General features: G+C 38.4%; 1 protein-coding gene across 1 annotated transcript in view; it reads right to left on the bottom strand.

Annotated features, from left to right (window-relative positions):
- The window catches only part of ARHGAP42 (Rho GTPase activating protein 42), a 161,653-nt gene that overhangs the window by 61,762 nt on the left and 72,463 nt on the right, over positions 1–27,428 (bottom strand). Inside the window, exon 4 of the mRNA XM_054400380.1 lies at positions 9,236–9,307. Coding sequence (XP_054256355.1) covers positions 9,236–9,307 — 72 coding nt within the window. The remainder of the gene's footprint in view (positions 1–9,235; positions 9,308–27,428) is intronic.

Below are 27,428 nucleotides of genomic sequence, written 5' to 3'. Positions count from 1 at the left end.
AGCCATATTCGTCCTATCAGCACTGTCTTTCTCTCCTCCCCATGGAGGCACCCTGCCTTTTCAGGTTCTCCTTACTTCCTTTCCTATGCTGGATTCCCTCACAAATGAAGTGCATTTCAGGATTGCTCCAGCACATTAATAAACTAAAATATGTATGAAGAGGCCATGCACGGTTAGCATCTATCTTCTTTCCTTTGTGCAATTATAGCAAAGAAAATGCAAAAAAACCTGCAAAACCATAATGTCATTCAAATAAGCAATTCCGAGAGACTAGCTCATAAAGTCACATACCCATGCTTTATTTTAAAAGCAGAAGATAAAAATATCTCTTTCTTAAGCAGTAATTTCTTTTTAAAACAGTCTTTGGTAATCTCTCTCCCATCTGTGCCAACCAATCTGCCTACACTTGATTTTAGCTTGCCAGCACCACGTTCAGCACAGCTCATGGTCCCACGTCACCTTCCACGTCATTGCAACAGGACCACGACACTGCTCTGAAGAAGTGTTATAAGAAAGTTTAGATTAATGCACATCACTGGAAGCTGTGCTGTTTACAGTTAGAAAAAGAAGGAAACTGTCTAGGGTTAATGTCAGAAGTGATTTTGTTTTGTTTTGAAAGCATCTATTTTCAGAATCCCTCCTACAACACTGATAAAGGAACACAAACTATCACTTTGGGGTGAAGAGTCATGCTATCCCAGTGGTGTAAACTCAACCAGTTTACTCGTAGCTCTTAGTTTACTTCCTAGGTAGGGATGATCTTTCAATAAAACAACTGTTTTATATTGACCCTTCTTGGCAAGTTCCATAGGAACAAATGGTTAGGTAGTGGCTACTGTAGGCTGAAAGATCCTGAAATAATGAAGCTGGACCGTTTAGGAGAAAGATGGTGCTCTACACTGAGACACATTACACTTTGGAACAGAGCTATTTTATACTTGCTTTGCCAAAGTATAATGGTAAGAAAGTGCAAGTTTGCATATCCCCAGGCCCCTGAAGAACCTGCTGGATATTCAGAACAAGCTGATGGATGAATGGAAACCTATGTTGATACAGCTAAGTGTCCCAAACAAATGATTTTCTATTTAGAACAGAAAATGCACCTATGTCATAGGTGTGGAGTAATGCTCATATAATAGATCTATTTTTATGCTATTACATTAAATACACCACAGAAGAAAGGGCAGCAATGGAGAAGGAGATCTTCATTTCCACAAGACTGCTGAAGAAAACCCCAACACATAACAGAGTAAGACTATTAGATCAATTTATACCCTTGTATAAAGCCTCTTGATTTAAGTGTTGTTTGGTGGCACTAGGCAACACCTGTGACCACAAGTCTGAAGTAATCCCTGTAGGATAAGAGAATGCAGCTGCCTTTCTAAAAACATGATAAAGGATGCTGAAATTCAGAGTGGAGTCTTATTTGAGCATGAAAGAGCAGGGGAGTAGGTGTCTTTAGCTAAATGTAGAACTGAGACCTTGTGCAGGGAACAGGATACTACACTCTGATTCCTCAAAGTCTTGTCCTGCTTTGTGCCACGGGCACTTTCTCTATTTCTCTTAAATCCTCTTTAAGATTCTTCAAGCATCTAATCAACAACTTTGAGACTTGTTTTTTTAAGTGTGGAATGTAATCCTCTCCACACTGGCGGCAAGGGCTAGACTAGAAAGGACATAATAGAAGAGCAGAGGTACTGCATTCTACTGAGACTGAAAGAATCCTCTGTGCCTTGAAGCACTCAAGAAGTTCAATTCTTCTGTGAACTGAAAATTAAGTTTGGAGGTGAATGTCCTTGCTCATACTTTTAATCATGGCTCATGAGTACAGTAGGATTCTAGCAGCTGTGCAGGGTCAGGATGCAACCCTCCTGAATCCTTCTTGTGACAGATTACAGTTGGCTGATTTAGATTATCAAGAAAAATCCCTTAATTTCACTAGAAAATATTAATTTCTTTCCTTTTTTAGTGTTACTTTGTTGTTTGCCAGTAGAAGGTATGGTAAGTCTTTGACTGTATTTTTTCCCTTCTACTAACTGCAGATTTTTAAAAAACAAATGGCTCTTTTCACCAACAAAAATATACTGCACACTCACTTAAGCAATTCCACCAATTAACACATTTATTCTAAGCCTTAGTTTTTGTGTGTTATGGAATAACACAGTAAATTACATTTCCTATTTACTACAGAGGACTTATTTATTTACTGCTAATTTATATCTGTTTTCCTTTGGATGCAAATTAGAATTTTATTCAAGTGTAGAAACAACATAGTTTCAGAAACTGGTTTTAGTCAGTTAGCCAGTTAATCACACTAACTTTTAACAGAAAAAATGCATTTAGCAGAATTTATTAAAACTGACCTTGTATATACAATTAACTGGTTCACTAACACCCACCTGCCGTAAATGGTTTGAACCAACAGTCTTTAATCAGTATGTCCATAATCGTTTAGTTAGGAGATTTGAGTTTTTACTCTTATTTCTAAAAGAATACAGAAGTGAAACAAGCTTTTAGGTTTTTCCTTCTTTTTTTTTTTTTAACTTCCTAAAAGTTTTTCAACTTTGAATTAAACAGCTATTGAACTGCAGTAAACTGCCATAAGAAAATATTTTTGCTGCATTTGCAGAATGACAAGAGCTGTCCCAGGCAGATTAGGTCACTTCAAAACCTCTGGGTCCAGGTGCTCAGCCAGAGATATCTCCCAGCTTAGTTGTTTGGCTTTCCCCAGAAGAAAATAAGACTGCATAAAAAGATGAAGTGTGTGCACACTGAGTATTGCAGCACTATTTTTGAAAATTCCCAAATATTTCACATACAGAAGCATAAAAGAAGCCAGCCATATCGCAGCACTACATTTTCTACTTTAATAATTTTAACAGAGATTACCAAATTGGTGCAGGCTTTTCATTGCTTTCTATGTCCACACAATCATTTGAATAGGTATATTTTGAAGTGAAAAAACATTTGATATATTTTTAAAATATTTTTTTATGTTATACATTTTAATTAAATACAAATTACAAATGGAAAAGTAGAGAGCTGTAGCTGATAAAGCAACAATCCACCTACTCCACATTTTATAATCTGGGTCAATTCACAGACGACTCTATATTGAGAGACTGAAATCCAGATAGCAAAAATTAAGATGAAACAACAAACTTTTAAAGCAATATTTAATCTGAAGTATTAAAATTTCCAACTTTTCTTAAAACTATCACAAACAAAATTTACCCTTATTAAACCAGTTCTTATTTTAAGTTTAGCCTCCTAATTTCTCAGTCCTTGCATTTGTCAATAATAGTTTAAATATCTGGTTAGATAATATATTGTGAATTATTTCTCAGATAGAGACCAACACACTGGAATTAAATACATTTATAAATGCAATTGCAACTCTTTTGCAGTTCAGAAACTTAATCAAACCTCAAGGTTTAGACTAACCAGAAGAAAGCCTAAAGAAAATCTGTGTTTTTCTATCTACCAGAGAGAGGTCCCTAAAAGTGTATAAAATATAAAGAGATTGCCACTTGACCTGTTTGTTGGTGCAGCAGATTTTTTGTTTGCAGCTGTGTCATTGAGTAGCCTCAGTTCCTCATGTTAAGTTATTTCACACTGTACTTTTGTCCCAGTTTTCCAGTCTTCCTCTTCTATCTTTGTAATACCCCTGAACTATGGCAACCCCAACTGTGTCAGCACCAGACTTTTTTTTTTCACCTGGTCAATACTGAAAATAAAACAACAGACCAATCTCAAATTGTACCTTGAGATCTTCTAATTAGTAACTTCTCTCTAACCAGACAATCTCTGCCATCAACAAAACTCACAGCCCTTTCCCCATTAGCCAGTTCCTCAGGCAGATCAAGTTTCTTATACTAACCCCCATCTAAACTAAATTATAATGTCTCATGTGAAGTGGTTTAAAGGCCTTGCTGAAATAGAAGTAAGTTTGACCTGCTGCATTTCCTCTGGCAGTAATCATTTTTGGGAAACTGTGTTGCATTTTAACTCAAAACATTTGACCCTCATTTATACTGTCCTGGCTTCTATTTTTGCTTCTTTCTCCTGGTCCCCTCCCCTCTATGGTTCAGACAGACTTTAAAATACCCCAAAACTAGCAGACACAAGCACCAAACCTTGAGTTACAGATGCTTGTAATGAAACACCTTTCAGCATAACTACTAGAGCAAGGCCATTTGTTTTTCTCTCTTAAAGGACATCAAGTGTTATAACTTGATATCAAGGAAACCAGTCCACAAAATGGACAATCTAGCATTTCTAACTGATCTTAGACACCTATCTAAAATCATCCTTTATCAATTTTCTGATAGACTAAAAAAATTAAGAATTTTTTGTTTCATGAGACTCAATTTCCAGACAATCCAAATAAAACAGGGACAATGTGCCAGCTCCTGAATGCCTACATCATATGAATATAGATATGAACATAGATGCAGGAAAACAAATCTCAGCAATGAACATGAATTTGCTTCCCAAGTAGAAAGGAATTGACAGCTTAAAATGAACGAATGAACATAATAATAAAAAACAATCTTCCTGGACAAAAGAAATAATTTTGTGAAACAAACAGATGGAAGTGTAAGGAAGAAACGAAACTCTCCTTTAAAGTCTTAAAAATAAAATTGCTTCTGTTGTCTTTGATCTGATTTAATTAGTACTAAAGGTCAATGAACATTGGAACAAATATTGCTAAATACTGTACTCAATGGATAAAAAGAAACATGAAAGTTTAGCCTTATTATACATAACACATCACACAATGATCTCACCAAAGTTACCAGCTGGGGACTTGCAAACCACATTTACCAAATAAGGCAAAATGCTTCGTGCCTGAAATCCTTTCCCAGTTACCTCACCCGGCTTTTGCTTGCGTTTCTACAGTAATTGCAGAGGTCATTTTTTTAAAACTCAGATGGAGTAAATCAACAGGCTATCCAACGCAAAGCTGGGTTTGTGTAGTCTCTGGAGAGAACTCAGCTTTATTTAAACTGAGTGTGTACAGAAAAGGAAGAACTGAAGTATGTGCAATAAAAACATAAGAGTGAGTAGTATATATTAAGAAGAGCAAGTGATGTAGATTTGTGTATTGCTAGTTTGATTACAAACACTAATGTTTTATGGGGAATGTTTCTCAGATTTGTTGGGTATCTTTGGGTTTTTTAAGTGCATGTGAAGAATTGATCTTTAATACTATTCTTGTGATGTTCCAAAAACACTTGAACTTTGCACTCTGGGTTTATGCTGTCCTTGTATTTGAAATATAGCTTTGTAACAACAGGATATATACTATCCTCCATATTCTCTTTGATTTCTGTGGTCATAGCTTTTTTCTAAACTTGACATAGTTTCAAAGAAAGAATAAAATACTCTCACTGTCTATATTAAACACAACAATGGGATAAATCTTAGTTCATCATGATGTTAAAAATCTTGCAAAGTTACTTATTATTAAAACTGTAATTGTCATAGTAAAGGGTGTCATTAATTTATAACATTTTCCCTTTTTTTTTCTTTTTCTTTTTTCTGTGTGTGTGGTAGGACAGCAGGGGGAAGTGCTTGTTTTTATCTCAATGATTTTTATCTGGTGTTTAAGGGAAAAGAAAAATAGAAAAAGCCCAGTAAGCATTTTTAAGAGCTCTCTCTCTTATAATAATGCTGGTAATAGGACTATCTAGCACATTTTTCTCCTTCAAAAATTTTTGGAATTAATTAGATACTAAAATTTGTAATTTTAAAGTCCAATCATCCAATTAGTTATTACTAGAGGAAAAAAAACCCCCAAAAAACCCAAAAAAAAACAAACTCAAAAAAACAACCTTAAACATGATTATTTCAGATCAAAAAACCCCAACTGACATATTGATCCATACAGCTAACGTGTTTAGAAGACATTGAAGAGAAAGTGACATTCTCAGTGTCCTCTGAATCTTACTGTGGAAATTCAGGCAATAAGAAAGCATCTACACTTTTTGTTTGGGAATCAGTTCAGATCACCCCAGAGTTCAAAATGCCAAATCTCTGTGCCAACCTTCATTAACTACAGATAAATAACCAGGAAGTTCCATTCATCCCATGTTTACAAGAGTTCATAAATGATCAAGGGTTGAGCCCAGTGAACAGAAGTAAGCACTCACACCATGTTCTCTACTAACAATGAATTTCAGAAAGCCTAAATTTCAACTTTATTTCATACCGGTCTCATTATTCCTAGATCACATATTGCTATTTTGAAACTACTACAAAACCTGCTTTATATTGATTCCATTTAGTTAAAGGCCAACTGTAATCACTTCTGCTGATAAAAATAAATTCAGAGGCAATTGTTTATATTGAGTTCTGGGTCATACAGGCAAACTGAATCTCGTTTTTAGCTTTACAGTTGAACTTCATGAACAGTGCAAGAAAACAAGATATCTAACATTGGTAAGACAATATCTGACATTTGATAAACCAGTGAGCTGGGAGAGCCCTCTGTATGGTATCAGTGTGTTAAGCCAGTATCCTAGACTGCCCAAAACACATAGTGCTGCATAATAAAGTGCGTTAGACACCGGAATAAGAGTTAGGTGACCCAGGCTCTCTCCTCACGCCACAGGCAAGTCAAAATGATTACTGCTTCAACAAATTACATAAAATGAGTAAATGCCCATATTTTGTGTGGAAGGAATATGGAAAAGAAGCCATTGTGATACACTGAACAGAGAGTAGTAGTGAGTGCTCTGCCTTTAACATTAAATACTTGCTGATTCAAAACCCCAAGGATTCATCTTCAATTAGATCATAAAATATGTGTGGACATCTAACATCTAATTCAAAGGAGACATGAGTGTCTCATACAACTCTGCAGAGACTCCTGTGAACCACCTGCAGACTGTCTTCTTGATGTACCAGGACAGTTGATAGTATGGCAGGTTGGGCTTTCAAACAGGGCTCTCTGCTAAGAAAAATGGTATCCTGTATAGGAATATGAAATGAATTGGTAAAACAGGACTGAATAATGCAACTAAAAGTGACTGAAAACTAAAAATAGCTTTGTGCTTAGATTGAATTCTGATTTATGCCGCAAGCATGGTAAATAAATTCTCAGCCCTGCATCTCACAGCAGCACAGGGGTGGGACAAGAGAAGAATGCAGTTGTACACAAAAACTAAGAGGGTAAGAACCTCCATTTCAGAGCAATCTGACCTCAAGTTCACAGCAAAAATTCTCATCAAACATTTGCTAAGTTCCTGTGCGGAAGCAGTTGCATCTGTTTGCTACACATCCACAATAGCAGTACAAAAAGTATAAACCTTTGGTCGCTCTTTCCAATAGCTCTGCTCTTTTTCTGAGGTTGAGTACAGCACAACCTCGGCTACAACATCAAAGGGACTTTTTTGTACCCGATTAACCTTGCAAATGGAAAAAATCCCAGAAAAATTTTACGAGTGCTTGTACAAGATGCAAAATACCTCAGAACTAGTATATTTATGTAGATGGAAGGAACTGTTACTAACCATAGCTCTGTCTACCACAGCCTTTATGCATCTCTCTGAGATTGTGATCAAAGCCACTACTGATAAACCACTTAAGACTCCAGGATCAGACAGAAAATTGTTCTTCTAGACTAAAACTTTATTCTGACATCTTATTCCCCAGCATACCAGTCTTGTTCAACATCTCTGTTGGCAACATGGACAGTGGCATTTAGTGCACCCCTCAGCAAGTTTGCTGATGACACCAAGCCAGCTGACATGCTGGAGGGAAGGGATGCCATTCAGAGGGACCTTGACAGGCTGGAGAGCTGGGCCCATGACAACCTCATAAGGTTCAACAAGACCAAATGCAAGGTCCTGCATCTGGGTTGGGGCAATCCCAAGCACCGATATAGGCAGGGCAGTGACTGGCTTGAGAGCAGCCCTGAAGAAAAAGACTTGAGTGTGTTGGTGTATGAGAAGCTCAACATGAGCCAGCAGTGTGCACTTGCAGCCTGAAATGCCAATCACATCCTGGGCTGCATCAAGAGAAGCATAGCCAGCAGGTCGAGGGAGGTGATTCTCCCCCTCTATTCCACTCTGGTGAGACCCCACCTGGAGTACTGTGTCCAGTTCTGGAGTCCCTATTGCAAGAAGGATATTGACATGCTGGAAGCAGTCCAGAGAAGGGCCATGAGGATGATCAGAAGGCTGCAGCACCTCTCCTATGAGGATAGACTGAAAGAGTTGGGGCTATTCAGTCTGGAGAAGAGAAGGCTCCAAGAAAACTTTATTGTGGTCTTCCAGCATCTCAAGGAGGCCTACAAGAAAGCTGGGGAGGGACTTTTTAGGGTGTCAGGTAATGATAGGACTAGGAGGGATGGAAAAAAATAGAAATGGGTAGATTCAGATTGGATGTTAGGAAGAAGTTTTTCACCATGAGGGTGGTGAGACACTGGAACAGGTTGCCCAGGGAGGTGGTAGAAACCCCATCCCTGGAGGTGTTTAAGGCCAGACTGGATGTGGCTCTGAGCAACCTGATCTAGTGTGAGATGTCCTGGCCCATGGCAGGGGGCTTGGAACTAGATGATCCTTGAGGTCCCTTCCAACCCTAACAATTCTATGATTCTATGATATCACATTTCTTGGGCTGACTACTTAACCCCTGTATAGAAAACCTGCACTGTTTCTCTAACACAGATGCAACACTTATCACTGAAGAACTGGCTTAAATCAACAACTGGAGCACTTCTACCATGGGAAAATCCCAGGACAATATGAACATGCATAGTCTGGCAAAATGAATATGAATCACTGCACTATGAATTGCTGCACTACATTAGCCGTTTAGAGTGGAGAGGGAAAGCAGAGATGGAAAGAGATGAAACATGGATCTTTTTGGTCTTTATAAAACAGACACTGGAGGGCCACTGCATCCATAGCAGATGTCTGAACCCTTAGTGAGGTTCTGGCTTAACTCAACATGCAACATAACGTAAATGAAGACATTAGAAGATGAACACAACTCCAGATGGTAAGGATGTGCAACAGTAGCAAAAGCTATACCCTATGCATTTAAACTCCATCTCTAAGTCATGTCCTTCTCTGAAAGCAAAGCATTATTTATTATTTACTGACACATTACTGAAGATGGCACCAAGCATGTTTGAATACAAAATGCATGTTTTCAGTCCAGCTTTCAAAACACACTGATAAACTCAAACATGAAATGAAAAAGAACTGTTTCCACAGCCACTTACTTTTGCTGCTCCTATTTGCTCTTTACGAAACTTCTCCAGCGGTGCTATTAGCACATCATTAGCATTCTGGATCTGCAAAGTTAAACAGAGCATTTCTTTTTAATATGGATTATTTGGAGAAAGTGGAGCCATCGTAACTTTGGCAATATACAAGACTGAAAAATTCATGTCCATAACATTCTGGTTAAGTGCATATGGGTAAGAGTCAAATAATTATGTCTTCTTTACATAAAACACACAGCACACACGTTCACTAGTCTGTTATGGAACATTTCCATGAATAACCAAAGCAACTGTAATGAACAATGTGGTTAAGTTTATCTGTAATATATATAGAAGGGTTTTCTGGTATTTTGCTTCTATTTCCTGCATCTTGCCCAAAATCAGAATAAAACCCAAAAACTTGCAGAAATATGCCTTGGTAGAACTGAGAAGATAAACATAGTATTGAGAGCACTGCCTAAGAAAGCCTGTGTTTACAGAACCTGAATCTGTAACAGCTGAATCTTTTCAGCTATCTCTTTGGATTATATACCTAGTTATTACTGAACAGAGAGTTTGGCAGAGCACTCTGAAAAGCAGACAATTTACAAAATATTCTGGATTGGATTTCTTCACTCTTCTAATTTTAAAACTAATTTAAGATGTCCTGCAGCTATTTTTATCACTTTAACCTAAAGCAGGGGTTCTAATGAATCACAGTTTTACCCCCATGGTCTCTGTTTATTTAGCGTAAATCCAGCCCTGGGAACTCCTCTCTGAAGACCATTCCCAGCAGTGTCCCCTCAAAGTGGTCCCTAGTCATTTGGGTTGGAAATGCACATGCAACAGAATACAAATGCCAGCCATGCCATCATGCCACTCACAAAAAAAAAAAAAAAAAAAAAAAAAAAAAAAAAAAAAAAAAAAAAGTAGCATGATTTCACCATACGCCTTGTAGGGACAGGCAGAATAGCCAAATAAATTGACTTTACTGCAGAAAGACCTTAAGAAACAAAAAACTGCCAACACATCACAAATACAGTATAATAAACACATGGCAATATTCTATTATACTAACTACAGGCAAATTTTTAGTTTTTCTTCATGAATAGCTTTTCTTTTTTTGTCCTCACCAGTCTGGTCTTTACCATACTCATCACATTCCACATTTGGGCTTTGGCAGGTTTGGAGGTCTGGGCAAAGCAAACATGTGCCTAAGCCAAACGTGACTGAATACAACTCTTGTGACTCTTCCATAACAATAATTGATAAACTACATTGTCCACTGAGCACAAAAACTTACCAAAAGGCTGTGATAATAAATACATAGAATAAATCCACTGAAGCACAAACAGATACTTTCCTTTCAAGCCTAACATTAAAATTTGAAAGACGATAGAATCACCACATCTCCCAGCATGGCAAACTTTGAGGAAATGTTTAGCCTTTCTGACATCCTGATATACAAAGTCCAAGACAGCAAAGGCAACACTTGGCAAGCTCAATGATGCAGTGATCAAAATGTGCTCCATTTAAAAATAAAACACAGGTACAGAGGATGAAGAGACGTTTTCACTGCATTCACTGAGCTTTCACTGCAATCACCATCCAAGCCCAGGAGCACTGCATACCACGAAGGAAGAAGGCAGGCAAGTGTCAGGAGGCCAGCATGGATAAACAAGGTACTCTTGGACTTACCTGGGCAAAAAACGGAGAGTGTATAAGCAATGGAAGCAAGAATGAGCCATCTGGGAGGACTACAAAGAAGTTGTCTGAGCAGCCAGGGATCAGGTAGGAAAGCAAAAGCACAGACAGAAGTAAACTTGGCTAGGAACATAAAAGGAGTAAGAAGTTCCTTAGGTTTATCTGTGGCAAAAAGAAGGGTAGGGAAGATGTGCGGCCTCTCCAAAAGGAAAATGGAGACCTGGTCATAGGTCTACTTTGCCTCAGTGCTCACAGGCAAGGGCTGCATTGCCAAGCTCCAGAAAACAAAGGTGGGAAGTGGGAAAAGGAAGACCCACCCACTGTAAGCGAAGAGCAGGTTCGTGACCATCTGAAGAACCTGAAGGTGCACAAGTCCATGGGGCCCGATGAGATCCATCCATGGCTCCTGAGGGAATTGGCAGATGAAGTTGCCAAACCAATGTCCATCATATTTGAAAAATCATGGTAATCTGGTGAAGTCCCTGCTGACTGGAAAAGGGGCAGCATCTAAGAATCTAACTGAGACTCAACACTTTATACAAGGCAAGGTTCATGCACTTAATAAAAGATATCTCTATCCCTAGGATTACTAAGGCAGACAAAAATTAACAGGGGTGCAAAACTATCAAATGACTTGCCTGCAATAGGGCAGAATTGCAGTGCGTACATCTGGATGCAGCAGCTGGAAGTTCTGATAGTTTACAGTGCTTGGACATGGATTTTGGTACACAAAGAAATCAAAAAGGTTTGCTGGAGTCACTGTTACAGAAGTGTGGGTGCGTAACTTCTTTCTTTTTCAAGGACAAAAGTAAATTTTTTCTCTGCCTTTTAGATTCATAGCTACATACAGTACCACTAGATTAAATACCTCACAGTTCAATTCAAAAAGACTTCACATTATTGAAGTTGTTAGTACTGATACCAGCAATTACTGCTAGTCCCACTGGTAGTATAGTCCCACTGGTAGTGGAGCTGAAGATATGGCTCTTCCCTTCACTTAAGACTATCACTTTTAGGCAGTCTCCACATCCACCTGGATTCCTCATCTCATATACAGCCTTAGAGCAACTGAAATGCAACTGCTACCCATGTCACTCAGTGCTGCTGCAAGCAAATGAAATATTTTAGTAAAAAAGAGTCCTGCTTTAAACACTGTGGAAGAACATATTCATAGGAAGCATATTGCACTGAGAGAAGTCATCTGGAAGTGGCTTTGCTGGCCTGATGCACGATATTACGCAGTTATAAATGCAACCAGGAATGAGCAGTGAGTATTGCAAGGCTAACCAGAAGATGACATGCACTTCATCTAGACAGGGTCTGTGCCTCTGAATAGATCTGCTGAGCCGCATCAACAGAACATGCTGCAATCTAATCTTTGGGCAGAAAGCCTCTACTGATGAAGCTCTGATGTGGCAATTTACCTCCCAGCAAAATTAAGAGCTAGGCAAGTAGTTGGTTTTGGGGAGGGAGATCACACCAGTGAAGTACCAGAGAGAATGCCAGAAGACACATTTCAACAGCCAGATGCAGAATGCTCCCCTGTGAAAAAAAAAGTCAATTTCCACCAGATTGCCCTTAACTTTTGGAAACTGAAAAGTATAGAGGAAGAAGAGTTTTTCCCCTCCATATGCATTTATTCCTTTCCCTTCATTTCCTATTTCTATCACTACAATTACTTTACATCAGTTTCCTTGTTAAGAATTACAAATTGGCATACAGTTCCCACCCTCAAGTAGGAATCTAATCCTCCCACTACCATTTCTATAGAAATCTGATTGCTTTAGATAATTTGAAATTTTCACTGTGTGGTCCTAATAGAGTAACATTCCTCCTGCCAAGAGGACAATCCCCCTCCTACTCAGTTTTGTGCTAGGTTAAAATCACAGACACTTGGAACAGGCAACAATATCAAAAGACAGTAAAAATTTCTGTAAATAGCAACTTCAGAAATCCATGTTGTGTTTAAAATACAGCTCTTATCCTTAAAAGCTTAGTCAGATCAGTCATACCTTTAAAGAAGTTAAATTTTCTTAATCCAATAGTTACCAAATGCCGTACAGCTGAGTTCCTAGCATGGCTAATATATGGCAATCAATCAAATAATGTGATTGTTTTTCTTGTCTGGCACAAGGACTGGTCACCCTCCAGAAAAAGAACATTAAAAAAAAAAAAAAAGGAATCACACACTTGTAACTTAGTGTGAGTTCATCACTTCTTTTTAATTAAGATGCTGGACAAGTGCTGGGCAGACATAATAAGAAAACACTACTTTGATAATTGAAGCTTGTATTAGATCTAGTAAATAGAAACAGATTTTTCTAAAGTACTTTTAAACTTTAGCACGTAGAACTCTAGCATTATTGATAAAAACATCATTATTTAAGTATCAACAAAATCACAGAAATATTTTAAAAATTAAAATATTTCTTCTAAGCCAACCTTGACAACTTATGCAGTCATTTTACATTTGCATAACTGCATCATTTAGATACGCTCTGAAAGTCTTCAAGTCAACGTGGTGAAGCACTGTAAGTTGTCCTTTCTGATTCATGATTTGAGCCTCGCACTGTAAGAAGGCCATTGAGGTGCTGGAGTGGTTCCACAAAAGGGCAATGAAGATGGTGAAGATTGTAGAGAACAAGTCTTACGAGGAGTGGGTGAGGGAACTGGGTTTCTTTAGTCTGGAGAAAAGAAGGGTTAGGGGAGACACCATTGCTCTCTACAACTACCTGAAAAGAGGTTGTAGTGAGGTTGGTGTTGGTCATTTCTCTTTAGTATTAAGTGATAGAATGAGAGGAAACTGCCTCAAGTTGTGCTGGGGAGGTTTAGGATGGATATTACAGGAAAAAAAAATTACTGAAGGAGTGGTCAGGCATTGCAACAGGCTGCCCAGGGAGGTGGTGGAGTTTTCATCCCTGGAGGTGTTCAAAAAACATGCAGAGATGGCACTTTGGGACATGGTTTAATGGCCATGGTGGTATTAGATCAACGGCTGGACTTATTAGTTTTCTACCCTGGATTTGGAACAGTGTATGATATGCAGACTGCACATGCAATGCTGTTCTTCATTGTCTTTTACATAGGTAGGACCTATTGTGGATATAAACTGAAATGTTACCATAACATTGATGCAGCTGTGTATGCATCATTAAATACTAACAACACAGACAGAGAATTTAAGCCCTGAAGCACTTTACAAACTTTGAGCTTCACCTGGCAATCTAAAATGCTGAATTGCATTAACAAGAACAGTTAATACCTTTTGAGCTCTTTATTTTAATTTGTAGGGCTATGGACTAGGGAGGTCACGGAGAGAATTAAGTTAACAGGATTCCGAATTGCCAGAAGACAGCAACAATATCAAGTAAGATACTTTTCCAATGACAGAATTACAAATTAAATCAAGCTTATTTGAATTACAGTAAAATACTTTAACTATGAAAAGCTTTTGGTTTATATAGTGTATCTGGGAAAGCCATTTTTTGCTCCAAATCTGCTACAAGTCCTTTTCACTGCAACACAGAATTAACACACTTGCATTTGGGAAATAAAACCTGTTTCCCTGAAGCACTGAATGACTCATGAATTCTGAACGCTGAAAACACTGATTTACTTCACATTGGTATAAGACTTCTAGAAAAATTCACTCAAAAGCTGGAAGCTCAAACCAGGACAGAAAAAATTTCATAGATAATATGTTTATAATAATGTATTTCTAATGTAGAAACATACTGCTCTGATAGACAAAATGAAATCCTTCTCCCAGATCCTAACAATTCTTAACATCTGATCTGACAAAAAACCAAACCAAAACAAATGCAAAACTAAGCACTTTTTCCAGTCTGTGGCCTGTACCAACTGCTCCTAGTCAACACAACTTCAAATACAATGACAGAAACCAAATACAGACAACCAGGCATCTATGTAACAGCTATGTATCAGGTTTACCTGTTACAAAGAATATAAACAAGTTATGATGATAATATCAATCGTGCATTTAAGTCCTCAATTTCTATTTTAAAAGATAAAAAGTGTAAATATTACGTAAAGTTAATAATATGAATTTCAGTGACTGCAACCGCTTGACCTTCTTGTAGAATTGCAGAATGGCTTAGGTTAGAAGGGACCTTAGAGGTCATCTACTCCAACATCCCTGCCATGGGCAGGTGTCCTAGTTTACAGTGGGACAGCCCCCAAAAGGGGCAAAAGAATGACACTCACACAAATAGATTGGATAGTCATGGAAAGTTTAAATGGAAAAGCAAGTGACATACTACAAAAAACTACAAAGCATTAGCGGTGAGCATATCCAAAGCACACAGAGTTCTCTTACATCACACAAAAAACCCCAACACTTCCCTTCTCCCCACCTGGGATGCACCCAAAATCCCCAGGGCTCTTTCTTCCCCCATTGCTATCCTGGTCTCAGGCTGGCCAGGCCTGAAACTGCCCCCCTCCCACCTCTCTTCTTATCCTGGCACTAGGCCTAAACAGGCCAAAGAGGCCTGAGATGCTCCTTGTCCTGGTTTAAGGCTGGACAGATCCTCTATTGCCCTGGGGAGGGACAAAAGAATGAGACTCACACAAACGGATTGGAGAGTGATGGAAAGTTTAAATGGAAAAGCAATTGGTATTTTTACAGAAACTACAAAGCATACAGAGTCCCTTATACCACACCCAAAGGCCCCCCAACACTTCCCTTCTCCCCCCCTGAAGGTGTACCCAAAACCCCCAGGGCTCGCTCTTCCCCCCCACTGCTAGGCTGGTCTCAGGCTGGCCAGGCCTGAGACTGTGAGATTGCCCCCTCCCTTCTCCTCCTGGCATTAGGCCTAGACAGGCCTAAGAGGCCTTGAGATACTCCCCCACCATTACCCGATAGGGAGCATCTCCCACAGGAGCAGAGAGGGAAGAAAGAGGAAGAGAATGACTCTTTTAGGTCGCAGGACTGATGGGTAGAAATACGCCGTTTCCTGTGTCCACCTGATTGGGTTGGACACTCGGGACACTGGAGGCGTAACTTATGTGGCAATAACAGGAGGCACCCAGTCTAAACTCCCCCACTGTTACCCAATAAGAAAGCATCTCCCACAGGAGCGGAGAGGGAAGAAAGAGAAAGACAATGACTTTGCAACCAGATTTATAAGGGTGCAGGATTTATGGGTAGAAATACACTATTTCCTGTGTCCACCTGCTAGGCTGGTCACTCTGGATGTTGGAGGTATAACTCTGTGGCTTCAGTATTGGAGGAATACAGCCTAAACTGCCATAGGAGGGATGCCTCTCAGCTAGACTCAGTTGCTCTAGGCATCATCCAGCCTGGCCTTGAACAGCCCCAGGGAGGAGGCATCCACAACCTTCACAGGCAGCCCATTCCAGAATCCCACCACCCTTGTACTGAAGAACTTCCTAAAATCCAGTCTAAACCTACTCTCTCTCATCATAAAACCATTCCCTCTTGTCCTATTGCTAGACACCCTTATGAAAAGTCCCTCTCCAGCCTTCCTGTATCGGAATGCACCTCTAAGGTCCCCCTGGAGTCTTCTCTTTTCTATGACAAGTATTCACACAATTTTGTGTGGAAAACTCTACATAGACAAGTCACATATTTGGAAAATGAAAAAAATATCTTTGACATTTATCTTAATCCCTCTCACATGTACAAAAACAGATTACATCAAACCATATCTAAGCTTTTATTAATTTTCTAAAACCACCACTACCAAATGCCAGTTATTTCAAGCAGAGTTGAAATTCAGATTAAAGCAAGTTTAAAAGATCACAAAGTTTAAAATACAGACTAGTAATAACGTAGGTTGGATAACTTCATGACCAATATACAGGAGGAATCTAACTTCAAATGTCAGGTCTCCTCAAGAAACTTTTCGTTTCTACTGATTATAGAGCAAGCAGAAGAAAATTCATCCGTCCTTGGCTAAAGTTGGTCTTTGTGAATATTCCTGCCTCAGATTCACCACCAACTTTTTTGGTAAATAAAGGTTTCATCATACATTTTTTGTTCAGAACACCTCACTATGGGTGACTGGATAAACTAGATTTGAAAGCTTTAGCTTTCCAAACACTTGCCATCAGATTCTGTCCTCGGTTTTTGGTTTTGTTTTGTTTTCTTTACTTCTAGAAGTCTTCATTATTCCAAAGATGCTGGTTTTCAGAAAGATTAAGTAAGAGACAAATATCCTACAGAAAGAATGGTCTGTCTTTCTATCTCTCTGTCCTCTAACGATGTAGTAATTTAACAACTGGATATAAAATCCAATTCTCCTCCCAGCAACACCTCTATTTCTAGGCTATGAAAAATCGACAGAGACAAGTACAGATGATGTATCCACTTCTGCATGAACCAGGAGGAAATCCTGAACTTGTCCTTCATCTGGGAAGAGATATCCTTTAAGGATAATCTGAAGAGAAATTGGTAGCATAGAAGGTTTTTGAGCGATGCCAAGACAGAGAAAAGTGCTACTAGAAAGCACACAACCTCATTTATGGAGAACTAAATTTGATCCTGAAAAGCACATCAGTGGTGAGATCTTAAGATCTAAAACTGTTCAGGATACTTTGATGGGATTTTGACAATCTCATATCCTGATTCAAACCAGGTTCTTCTGGAAAGCTCAAATTTTTCTGGCACAGAAATAAGGTGGGGACTGCAGGACAATATGATCCTAACATCAGAGCTCTCCACTTCCACAGTCAGGTTTGCTACCCTTATAGGATCACTTTGCTGGAAGAACTGCCTCACCTGCCTGCACTTAGTCAGCCCTCGCTCTTGCCTTCCACTCATGCATCTTCTTCAGGATATTGTGCATTTCATGCAAGCAGTAGACCTCCAACTCTATAGTTCATTTGCCTGATTATTTGAATTTCACAACAACTAGCCAAGCATTTAATCTGACTTGCTGCTCTTCCTGTGACTAGACAGACTAAATGCTTAACCATGGTGACACTGCAGGAATTTAGAAGGAAAGAGACAAAAAATTAATTTCCAAGAGGCATGTGCCGTTGAACCAGAAACTGAAGAAGGAAAAATAAAGATTCAAATCTATTTTTTTAAATCAGAGGTTCAGTTCTATTAAACTGTTCAGTTCAAGCAAGTGCTGCACAGTTTATATTCTTGCACATATTTGCAAGACAGTAAATCTTTGACACACATTGAAGTAATGATACTGCTCTTTAATACAAAGAGACCCTGCATGCTTTTATATTTTTTCACTTATTTTTGTGAAAAACACTATTCTCCACTTCCAGACGGAATGATTCTTCTCAAAATTAATAGCCTATCAATGTTGACTCTGCTTTTTCCACCACCAGTCTTCAGCAGAGGTAAGCGACAGGGCATGTTAGGTGGAGGAATATCACACCAACTGTAACTGAGACTAGTACTAATAGAAAGAAAAAACATTCTCAAGTTGAGAAAGAAAAGAAACATTTCATCACTCTTGAAAGCACGATGAGCACCAGGACTGTACATGTACCATTTTTTTTCTGTCAGTGGAACAAAGAAAAGCCAAAGACCTCATTGAGGGAAGCCAATTCATGGATTACTCCCAGGACTGCACTTGAAAGGGAAAAAGAAAAAAAAAGAAAATAAATAAATAAATAAAATCAAAGAACAAACAGCCTCACTCATGCTAAGAAGATTGCTAAGCACAGTACAAAAACAAGCAAATCCTGCAGAGAGTACTGTGTCCCAAAAGCTGGGGAGAATATCAAATACCAGAAGGACCTCTTGAGCTCTCTCTCCCCTTTGGCAGTTTCCTCTGATCCTCCCAAATATAAGGCAAGGAAGAAAATGATAGTTTGCATCTTGTGAGCTCGTTGGCACAAAGGAGCGAATACACATAAGTTTCCCCCACTTATTTTCAATATATCCACTAGTCTATTAAGCACAGTATGCTATTAAAAATAATTAAGATTAGAACATTTTCATTACATCAATATATTAATAATTGATAAAATATGTATAAAAATTACATTCCATTCGTTTTACAGCAAAGTCTCAAAGCTGAGGCAAATGCTTTCTATGCTGTTCCCCCATGTTCCCAAACAAGGTGAAGATAATTTCTGCTAATTAGTGTAGAACTAATCTGAGTACCTAGCAAATACAGCCCAACCAATCTCAAGCATCTTGCCTTTTTTTGTAGTAGCTTCATCTGTAAGGTAAACTACATTTTTGGTACGTCATCACTCAAAGATCCCAAGATGCAGTACAACCTTTCATAAGAACAGTAACTCAATTCTGTTGGAAGGAAAGGAGATACCATTATCATCTGTGAGTGTTATGACTGTGGAGCAGAAGCTCTTTTTTTACTCTCAGAAGACAAGCCCTGTGAATGATTCTGAAACCTGGGATCTCTGAGACCACTCTGTACTAAGACTTGTTAACTTTTTCAGAGGTCAAGTAACAATAGAGAAAGAGCAACTCTAAGGTCTGGCATTAAAATAATAAAGAAAAAAAAGTATGTTTGATTCAAATAACATTTCCACAAAATCTGAGAACTTTAAATGTTCTCTAGTGAACCAGTCCATGCGCTGCCAACAGCAAGATCTGACAGAGGACCTTACCATCTCAGTAATGGAATCAGTACAAAGCCAGTTAACTCAGTCACTCAGCCTTAGATATCCACAGTCCCTGCACTCCATACAGCTACATAAGCTTCCCTTCCCAATCAATGGGGAGAAATAAGCACGATTTCTGTGATCTGTTCAGATATCTTTCAGAAACGAAGCATTATATCATGAAATCACCAGGTTACCTGTGACGAAACTCAAGTTTGCTATTCTGCTTCCACAAAGATAATTCTAAATAGATATATAAAGCCTACATACAACATTATTTTGATGTTTCAAGAAAAAAGGAAAAAAAGCAAATGAATGTCTGGGCAACTGGGCCTGAAGCCCAGTTTACCCATTTATAGTTTCATGAGGAAACCCAAGGAAATCTGGGACTAAGCAGAAGAGTCACTTCTCATTCAGCAGAAACCAGCTAGATTCAGTAGAAACAGCATAAATGTAAATGTGTATTACTCACTAAAGGTGAGCGACTTCAAACATCTTATGATTATTTTTTCTTTAATGAGTTGTTCCTATCTTCAAACACTGCCCAGAGAGGATATGGAGTCTCCTTCTCCGGATATATTAAAAATTCACCTGGAAGCAATCCTGCCCAAACATACTCTAGGCCAAGCTGCTTTAGCAGGGGAGTTGGGCTAGATAATCTCCAGAGGCCCCTCTCAACCTCTACTATTCTGTGATTCTGTGAACTATTACAGACTATATTTAATGATTGCAAGACTGGACATAGATTTTATACACTGCTCAGAGAACGACCAGACACATAGGAAAAAAGAGAAAAGGCACTGAAATGAGAATACTTGTACCGTGAAGTTACAGCAGCAACTTTCACATGCATCTCAACAGTACTTGTTTGGCATAACGAGACTGATTATTTCTAGCTGAACTTATAATTGCTGGCAAAAGAGAGTAAAGTTAGTCACAACATTTCCATATTAAAAGCTGGAAAAATAGCGTTTTGCATATCTAGATAAATTATAGTACCTACACAGTCATTTCATACTTCTTTTTAAGGCTATTTCCCTTTAACTATTTTGTTAACTCAATGCATTCATTGCCTGTGAAGTCTCTGGAGGGAAAAGCTAAATATTCATTCCATCTGTTTTAAATTCCACATTTGAGAATTTGCAGTAAGCTTGAAACATCTTTGTTCCCTTATAAATATTTAAAGAGAAAATATCATTATATTTAAACTCCCAGAATTGTTATTATTTTACAGTAGTTAAGTTTTAATGTTTGTATGCTAATCTGTTTTGCTCATAAACACAAGATTCTTGGGCATTGTCAGATCACTACTATTTCAAACAACTTTCAAACAGCACCAAGAAGAAGAAGATATTCAAGTCCTGCCATTTGTTTGAGTAACAAAAATTGCATTTATTATAATCATCTTCTACTAAATAGTCTAGTGTGACAAATCAAATTTATTATTAAAGACATTTTAACAGCTGATGCTCAAACTGTCCTGCTGAGTTGAGAAAAGTGAAGCAGATACTTATCATCAATCACTCCAACTAGCAGTAAAGTCAGAGGCTACTAACCTGCCACATATCCCGTGAAAAAAACTGCTTCTGATAACACCATGTAGAGGCAATGAGATGTCTAATATGTTTTATGGACAGTCTTAAAAACTATTTACACCATATAATACAATGTCATCTGTGCAGAGAAAGCAGATTTTTCTCAGAGGTATTTTACACACCTTTCAAGCATTGTGAACTCCTGAAGTGAAAATGCTACAAACACTGTTAATCTTATTTTTCATCCCCAAGATGCGCAAAACAAAGCCTTAAGAAAACGGATTACTGGAAAAATTAATATTCCATATAGCCACAAATGTATATCTATAAATGTATATATGTATGGACTCAGATATTCTCTTATTACAATTCTTTATTTTATTGCAAAGCTCAAGGCTGATAGATTTAACTTTTAGGTGAATAAAGACACAGGTTAAGTACCTCAGATATTTGATCCAAGTAAGGTTGAACTGTATCTTTTCCTCCTACTATCATATTCAATAGCATTTTATAAATGAAGATTACAACAGAAAACCACAATACTAGCCTTTAAAAGTTTTTACTACACACTGCTGAGATTACACCAAAAAGTTACATTTAAAAAATCTCTTAATTAAAATATTATATAAGAAAATGTATGCACCTACGCATAGTACAAATAAAACTTAAAATAGCCTTGAAGAAAGTCAATGCAATACATCTTACAAGACAAACAAGGAAATGAAGTGAGGAAATGAAAAACAGCCATTGATAAGAATTTGCGGAAACAAAAATGAGATTGTGTTGGTAATACATAATGGTCTTGAGAAACAAAGGTTGGTACTAAAAAAACAAAAAAAAAATCCATCTGAATTAAAGGCATGGTTACTTTTATTTTATGATCATTAGTAAATACACACTAGCAACTTGCGTTAAACTGAAGGAAATCAGAACTTAGATTTGAAAGTGCTTGCAAAGTGAGCACATAACGTTTCCTCTCCCACTCACAGCACACAAACTGGCAAAAGAGTCCTATTTCTTGAAACATTAGATACTCCCCAGAAGAAACATCTGTGTACAAAAGGGGCCCAAACAAGATTCAGCAAGGTTAAGCTTCATAATGTAGTTAAAGTGGTAGAGGGGAAAAGCAAAAACTAAATTGAAAAATTATTAATTTAAACATTTAACCTCTTCCCTACATTTTTACTTATTTCTCCCCTTTCCCCTTGGTAGCCTGAATAAAATAATTGCACAGCTCTTCTCATGTGTCAAGTCTCTATTCCAAATGTCAAACACTATCCCCAGTATTACAAGTGCTGAACAAAGATGTAAACACTGACATGTTGTTAATTAGGCTTCGTGGGGAAATTAGGATGCAAAGAAGGGTACCAAGGGAATTGTCCAGACATGAGTTTTAACAATGCTGTTACTGCCCTCCCACAGTAACTTTTAACAAAATTGACTTCATTCCTCTTACAGTATGCCTTGCCAAGAAACAGATTTGAATAGAGGGCCCTCATTAGCAATAAAAGTTTGGAGGGTCGAAGTGCTGCTTCAGCTTTGCATTGCTGAAGTACATGCAAGGAAAAGCACTTCAGTGAGTTACTAATAGTGTCTGCACAAGCCAGTCTCAGCCTGCCAGTTCCACTCTGTCAGCTGCCACTCCTGGGTTCTTAAGCAGCAACAGAGGAACACACTTGAAGTGTCCATGCACTGAGATGAAGGCTTATTCAGGTCTTTTCAACTCCTATCTAGCCTCTGTACTGTACTCTGAGAGAGGCTATGTGAAGGATGATAGAATTATGGAATGAGTATTAACGCTCAAACCTTTTTTACATGCTGCCTGTTTTCTTCTCAAATTTAAGGTCTCAGTAATTCTTGAGTGTACTGGTTACAGGCAGGAAAGTATTTAAGAGATGTTCAGAATTGCTCAGAAATCTGATAGTATTCAGAGGACTACTACCTTTGTGGCAGTGTAAAATATTATATGATTTATGTTTTATTACTGACAGCACCACTGAATCAATCTGAAAACGGAGCATAAAGTATATACTTCAAGGAAGTTCAACAGAATTGTAAACTGTCTGTAATACCACCTTTATCAAGTCATGTTTAATTCCAGTTCTCAAGCCACAGCTGTACATCTAACACAAGGCACTTAGGTCCATTTTAGGAAATTTTTCATAATAGCATGGTTCACAGAACGGAGTTTTAAACAAACAGGACAAGCTACAGCCCTGTCTCCGGGAGTCAGTAACAGCTGGAGGGTTCATACAGCTTGGACTATCCTTCCCAAAACTACTGCAGCTACCGTTGTCAGCTAAAGGTGAAGTCAGAACTGAGGATTCCTAACATTCAAAAGTAACACTGAACCCAGCATGTGTGAACTCATTTTGAAAAGAGTAAAGGAGCCTGAAGTGCCTACAGAGGGGCTCAATGATCAATCCTTCAGCCCAGTTACAAACATCAGGAATCTGAAGGTCTGTGTAAAGCTCTGGATCCCCCAGCACAAGACATGGAACTACTTGAGCATGTCCAAAGGAGGGCCATGAAGATGATCAGATGACTGCAACACCTTCCCTATGAAGACAGAGAGTTCAGGTTATTCAGCCTGGAGAAGGTTCCAAGGAGAGCTTATAGCAGCTTTTCAGTACTTAATAGGGGCCTACAGGAAAGATGGAGAGGGACTCTTTATCAGGGAGTGTAGTGATGGGATGAGGAGTAATGGTTTTACACTAGAAGAGGGTAAATCTAAATTTAAATTTAGATCTGTCTCTGATTAATGGAGAGGAGGGACAGTCTCAAGCTGCGCCAGGGGAGGTTTAGGCTGGAGGTGAGGAGAAAGTTCTTCACAGAGAGAGTGGTTGGCCATTGGAATGGGCTGCCCAGGGAGGTGGTGGAGTCACCATCCCTGGAGGGATGGATGTGGCACTTGGTGCCATGGTTTAGATAGTCATGAGGCTTAGGGTGACAGGTTGGACTCGATGATCTTTGAGGTCTCTTCCAGCCTTCTTGATTCTATGATTTTATATAATTCATAGAAGGAAGAGACAACCTGAAATCAGTTCTTGGTCAACAGGAAGGTAAATACATGTACAGTCAGACTCTAAGATGTGATTGTCCACTAGAAAACTCTCACATGAACATGCTTAAGAAATTCCTGGATAATAAACATCTTAAAAAACAGTGAAGTGTCTCAACTCCAGTGTGTGCAGAAAGCAGAAGCCAAAAGGCATGAACTGGTTCTTTGAAGTAGACTGATTTACTGTAAGACAATGTTAACCATTATTGACTACATTGTCCTGAACAGGCAGTGAAGAACTCTTCAGTGTCGAGTAGACTTACACCCAGTGAACTTCATGGACTGAGCAGGAGCAGTTCGCAGTATCACAATAATATTAGAGGTTGGAAGGGACCTCAAGAGATCATTGGGTCCAACCCCCCTGCCAAAGCAGGATCACCTAGGGTAGTCCGCACAAGAATGCATCCAGATGGGTTTTGAATATGGTCAGAGAAGGAGACTCCACAACCTCTCTGGGCAGCCTGTTCCAGTGCTCTGTCACCCTCACTGTAAAGAAGTTTCTCCTCATGTTGAGGTGAAATCTCTATGTTCAAGCTTGTATCCATGGTTCCTTGTCTTAGTATTGTGCACCACTGAAAAGAGATTGGCACCATCCAGTTGACACACACCCCTCAGATATTTATACACATTGATCAGATCCTCTCTTAGTCTTCTCTTCTCAAGACTAAACATCCCCAGGGATCTCAGTCTCTCTTCATAGGGGAGATGCTCAAGTCCCCTAATCATTCTCATGGCTCTCCATAGGATTCTCTCCAGCAGGTCTCTGTCTCTCCTGAACTGGGGAGCCCAAAACTGGACAAAGTATTCCAGGTGTGGTCTCACCAGGGCAGAGTAGAGAGGGAGATGAACCTCCTTAGACCTGCTGGACACACTTTTCCTGATGCACCCCAGGATACCATTGGTCCTCTTGGCCACAAGGGCACATTGTTGTCCCATGGAGAAATTGCTGTCCACTAGGACTCCAAGGTCTTTTTCCATCTTTCCAGCAGGGGAACTGCTAACCTGTACTGGTGCATGTTGTTATTTCTCCCCCAGATGCAGGGCCCTGCACTTGTCCTTACTGAATTTCATGAAGTTCTGGACACTTCAAAGAACCTGGTTGCTTACAAATACCTGAACACTACATACCTGATCATTGCAAAATAAAATTCAAATGCAGAAAGCACTGTACATTAAGGTTCCTATCATCCCACTCCCCAATATTTTTAATGTGAAAAATAGTCACACTTTAGCCCTAAAGGACTTTTAAACAGATTAACAGAATCTAATGGCAAATAACTTAAAAAAGGAAAAGGAATAAACCCAACTGACTCATGGCTCGTAACTGATTGTAAAAGCCCACTAGAGGATAATAAACTGGGACAAGTTTGCCGCACACATTTGGGGCTCCACTTTTGTATCTCCTGTGCTTTTATTCATATTTCTCAGGATATGTTAAACTATTCTTTTTTCCTAAAAATTCTTTCACATAACAAAGACCATGCATGCCACCTACTCCTGCATTGCGAAAGGACACACTTCAAAGAGCTTCTTTCCCTATTTCCTGTATTCCTTTTTTCATTCAGTAGGCAAGAGCTCAGTAGGGTTTTTGTCAGCACTGTCATTTACCAGATGAGTTCAAAAACTCTGTATCTCTCTTCTGCTCCCTCCCTCTGTCAATTTCTCCTATCTCTTAGTCTTGCTGCTTAGTTGCGTCAGCCGAATTATTTTCTACATAGACAGGATCATTTTATAAAGTGTTAAAGAATGCATTTAACTTTTTTCGGTCTATGAAGAATTACAAAATTGACTGATGCTGCTAGGTTTCATAACTAAAGAAATTATGCTCTTTTCCTCCTACTGACTGTTTTTCACTAAAATTATCAGTTTCTGTTTGTCAACAAATTGTATTATTCAGAAGTAACAACTCTGTATCCAGAGGTGAACGACAGAAGACAACAGCTTGAACACAGCACTTTGGACGCTTCTAACTACAGAAATCCTTTTCTGTCTGTATTCCACCTACACTCTATATGCCTTATTTATATCACTTGAGGAAACAGAACTACTTGGTGTTAAAGGAAAAGAGACAACACAAAACCAAGACCAAAAAAAAAAAAATCAAGTCTGCTTTTTTATCTTTCTTTTCTTTAGCAACCTCCTGAAAATGTTAGAAGGCAGACATAAATCATCAACAGATATGGTCATGGTGGGCAACTAACTGTCCAGTAAGAGATGCTATTTCTTTTATGGCTTACTCCATGAAGTGTAACTCAGTGAGAACTGTAAAAGATAAAGTAATCGCAAGCCCAACCACAATAAAGGAAAAATAATTCAGTTGTGTACTTGCAAGGTTGGGTATTTATCTTTTTATCAGTACCATTAATACAAATAGTGTCTGTCTCTTGACTAGGCCGAGTTCAAATCATAAGGAAAGCAAAAGAGAACTTCAGAATGTCATTTCAGATAGCCTACAGAAGAAAACTTTTCTGTATTTTCCTCCCTTTACAGCTTTCCAAATAAACAAAAAAAATCCTCAGCTTGAATGTTTACATTACATATTATCAAGGGGGAAATGGCTACATAAACACAGGGAAGAGCATAATTGGAACACAGAACTAATTAACAAAAAATCAGATCCAGAGTTTGAGTACATCCATAATTCATGCCATTTTTAATAGCAAATTATTCCATTGAGTACTTTGGTAAATTTAGACATTTTACAAGGATCTTTCACTTCTTGAACATTTATCACAAGAAAAGTTTGGGGTTTTTTCCCATGAAGAAAAAGTAAACACAATAAAAACAATCCTTCTTGTACTGAGGAGGAATCTTCAATTTAAGAAGTGAAGAGGAATCTCTTTTGGTGGAGAGTTTGTGTGGGCTTTTTTTTCTTACATTTTTTAAAATTGCAACACAGTGTTACAGAAATTATCTGATTGAGAAAATCTTAAAAAACAAGAAAACTGATTTACTTTACAAACTTTCTGTTTTAAAACTTCCCAGACACTGTCACTCTCTGGTTGTCAGATATAGTTAGTAGTCACTCAATATCAATTTTTGATGTTTATTACTTGGTCTCTGCTTTTCCAAATCCCAATCTGTAAATTTTGCAGCCAAAACTGTGCAGATGTCAACAAAACTTCTTTAGAGTAGAGAGAATGCACCCTGAAAAGGCCTCCTTGTGAGGTCCATTACAATGGAAAGGGAGAGTTGGAAATTAATAAAAGAATAAATAAACACTTAACTAATCAAATAATAACTTTCTGACTTACTATGAAAACCATGGTTTTTAACTAGCACATATTATCCCTTAGGGGATATTGAGCTGTCACTCACCATAGCATTTATTTTA

Source organism: Indicator indicator, chromosome 1, assembly GCF_027791375.1.
Source record: "Indicator indicator isolate 239-I01 chromosome 1, UM_Iind_1.1, whole genome shotgun sequence".
NCBI lineage: Eukaryota > Metazoa > Chordata > Aves > Piciformes > Indicatoridae > Indicator > Indicator indicator.
The sequence above is the reverse complement of the archived record's forward strand: the minus strand, read 5'-3'. Positions and strand labels throughout refer to the sequence as shown.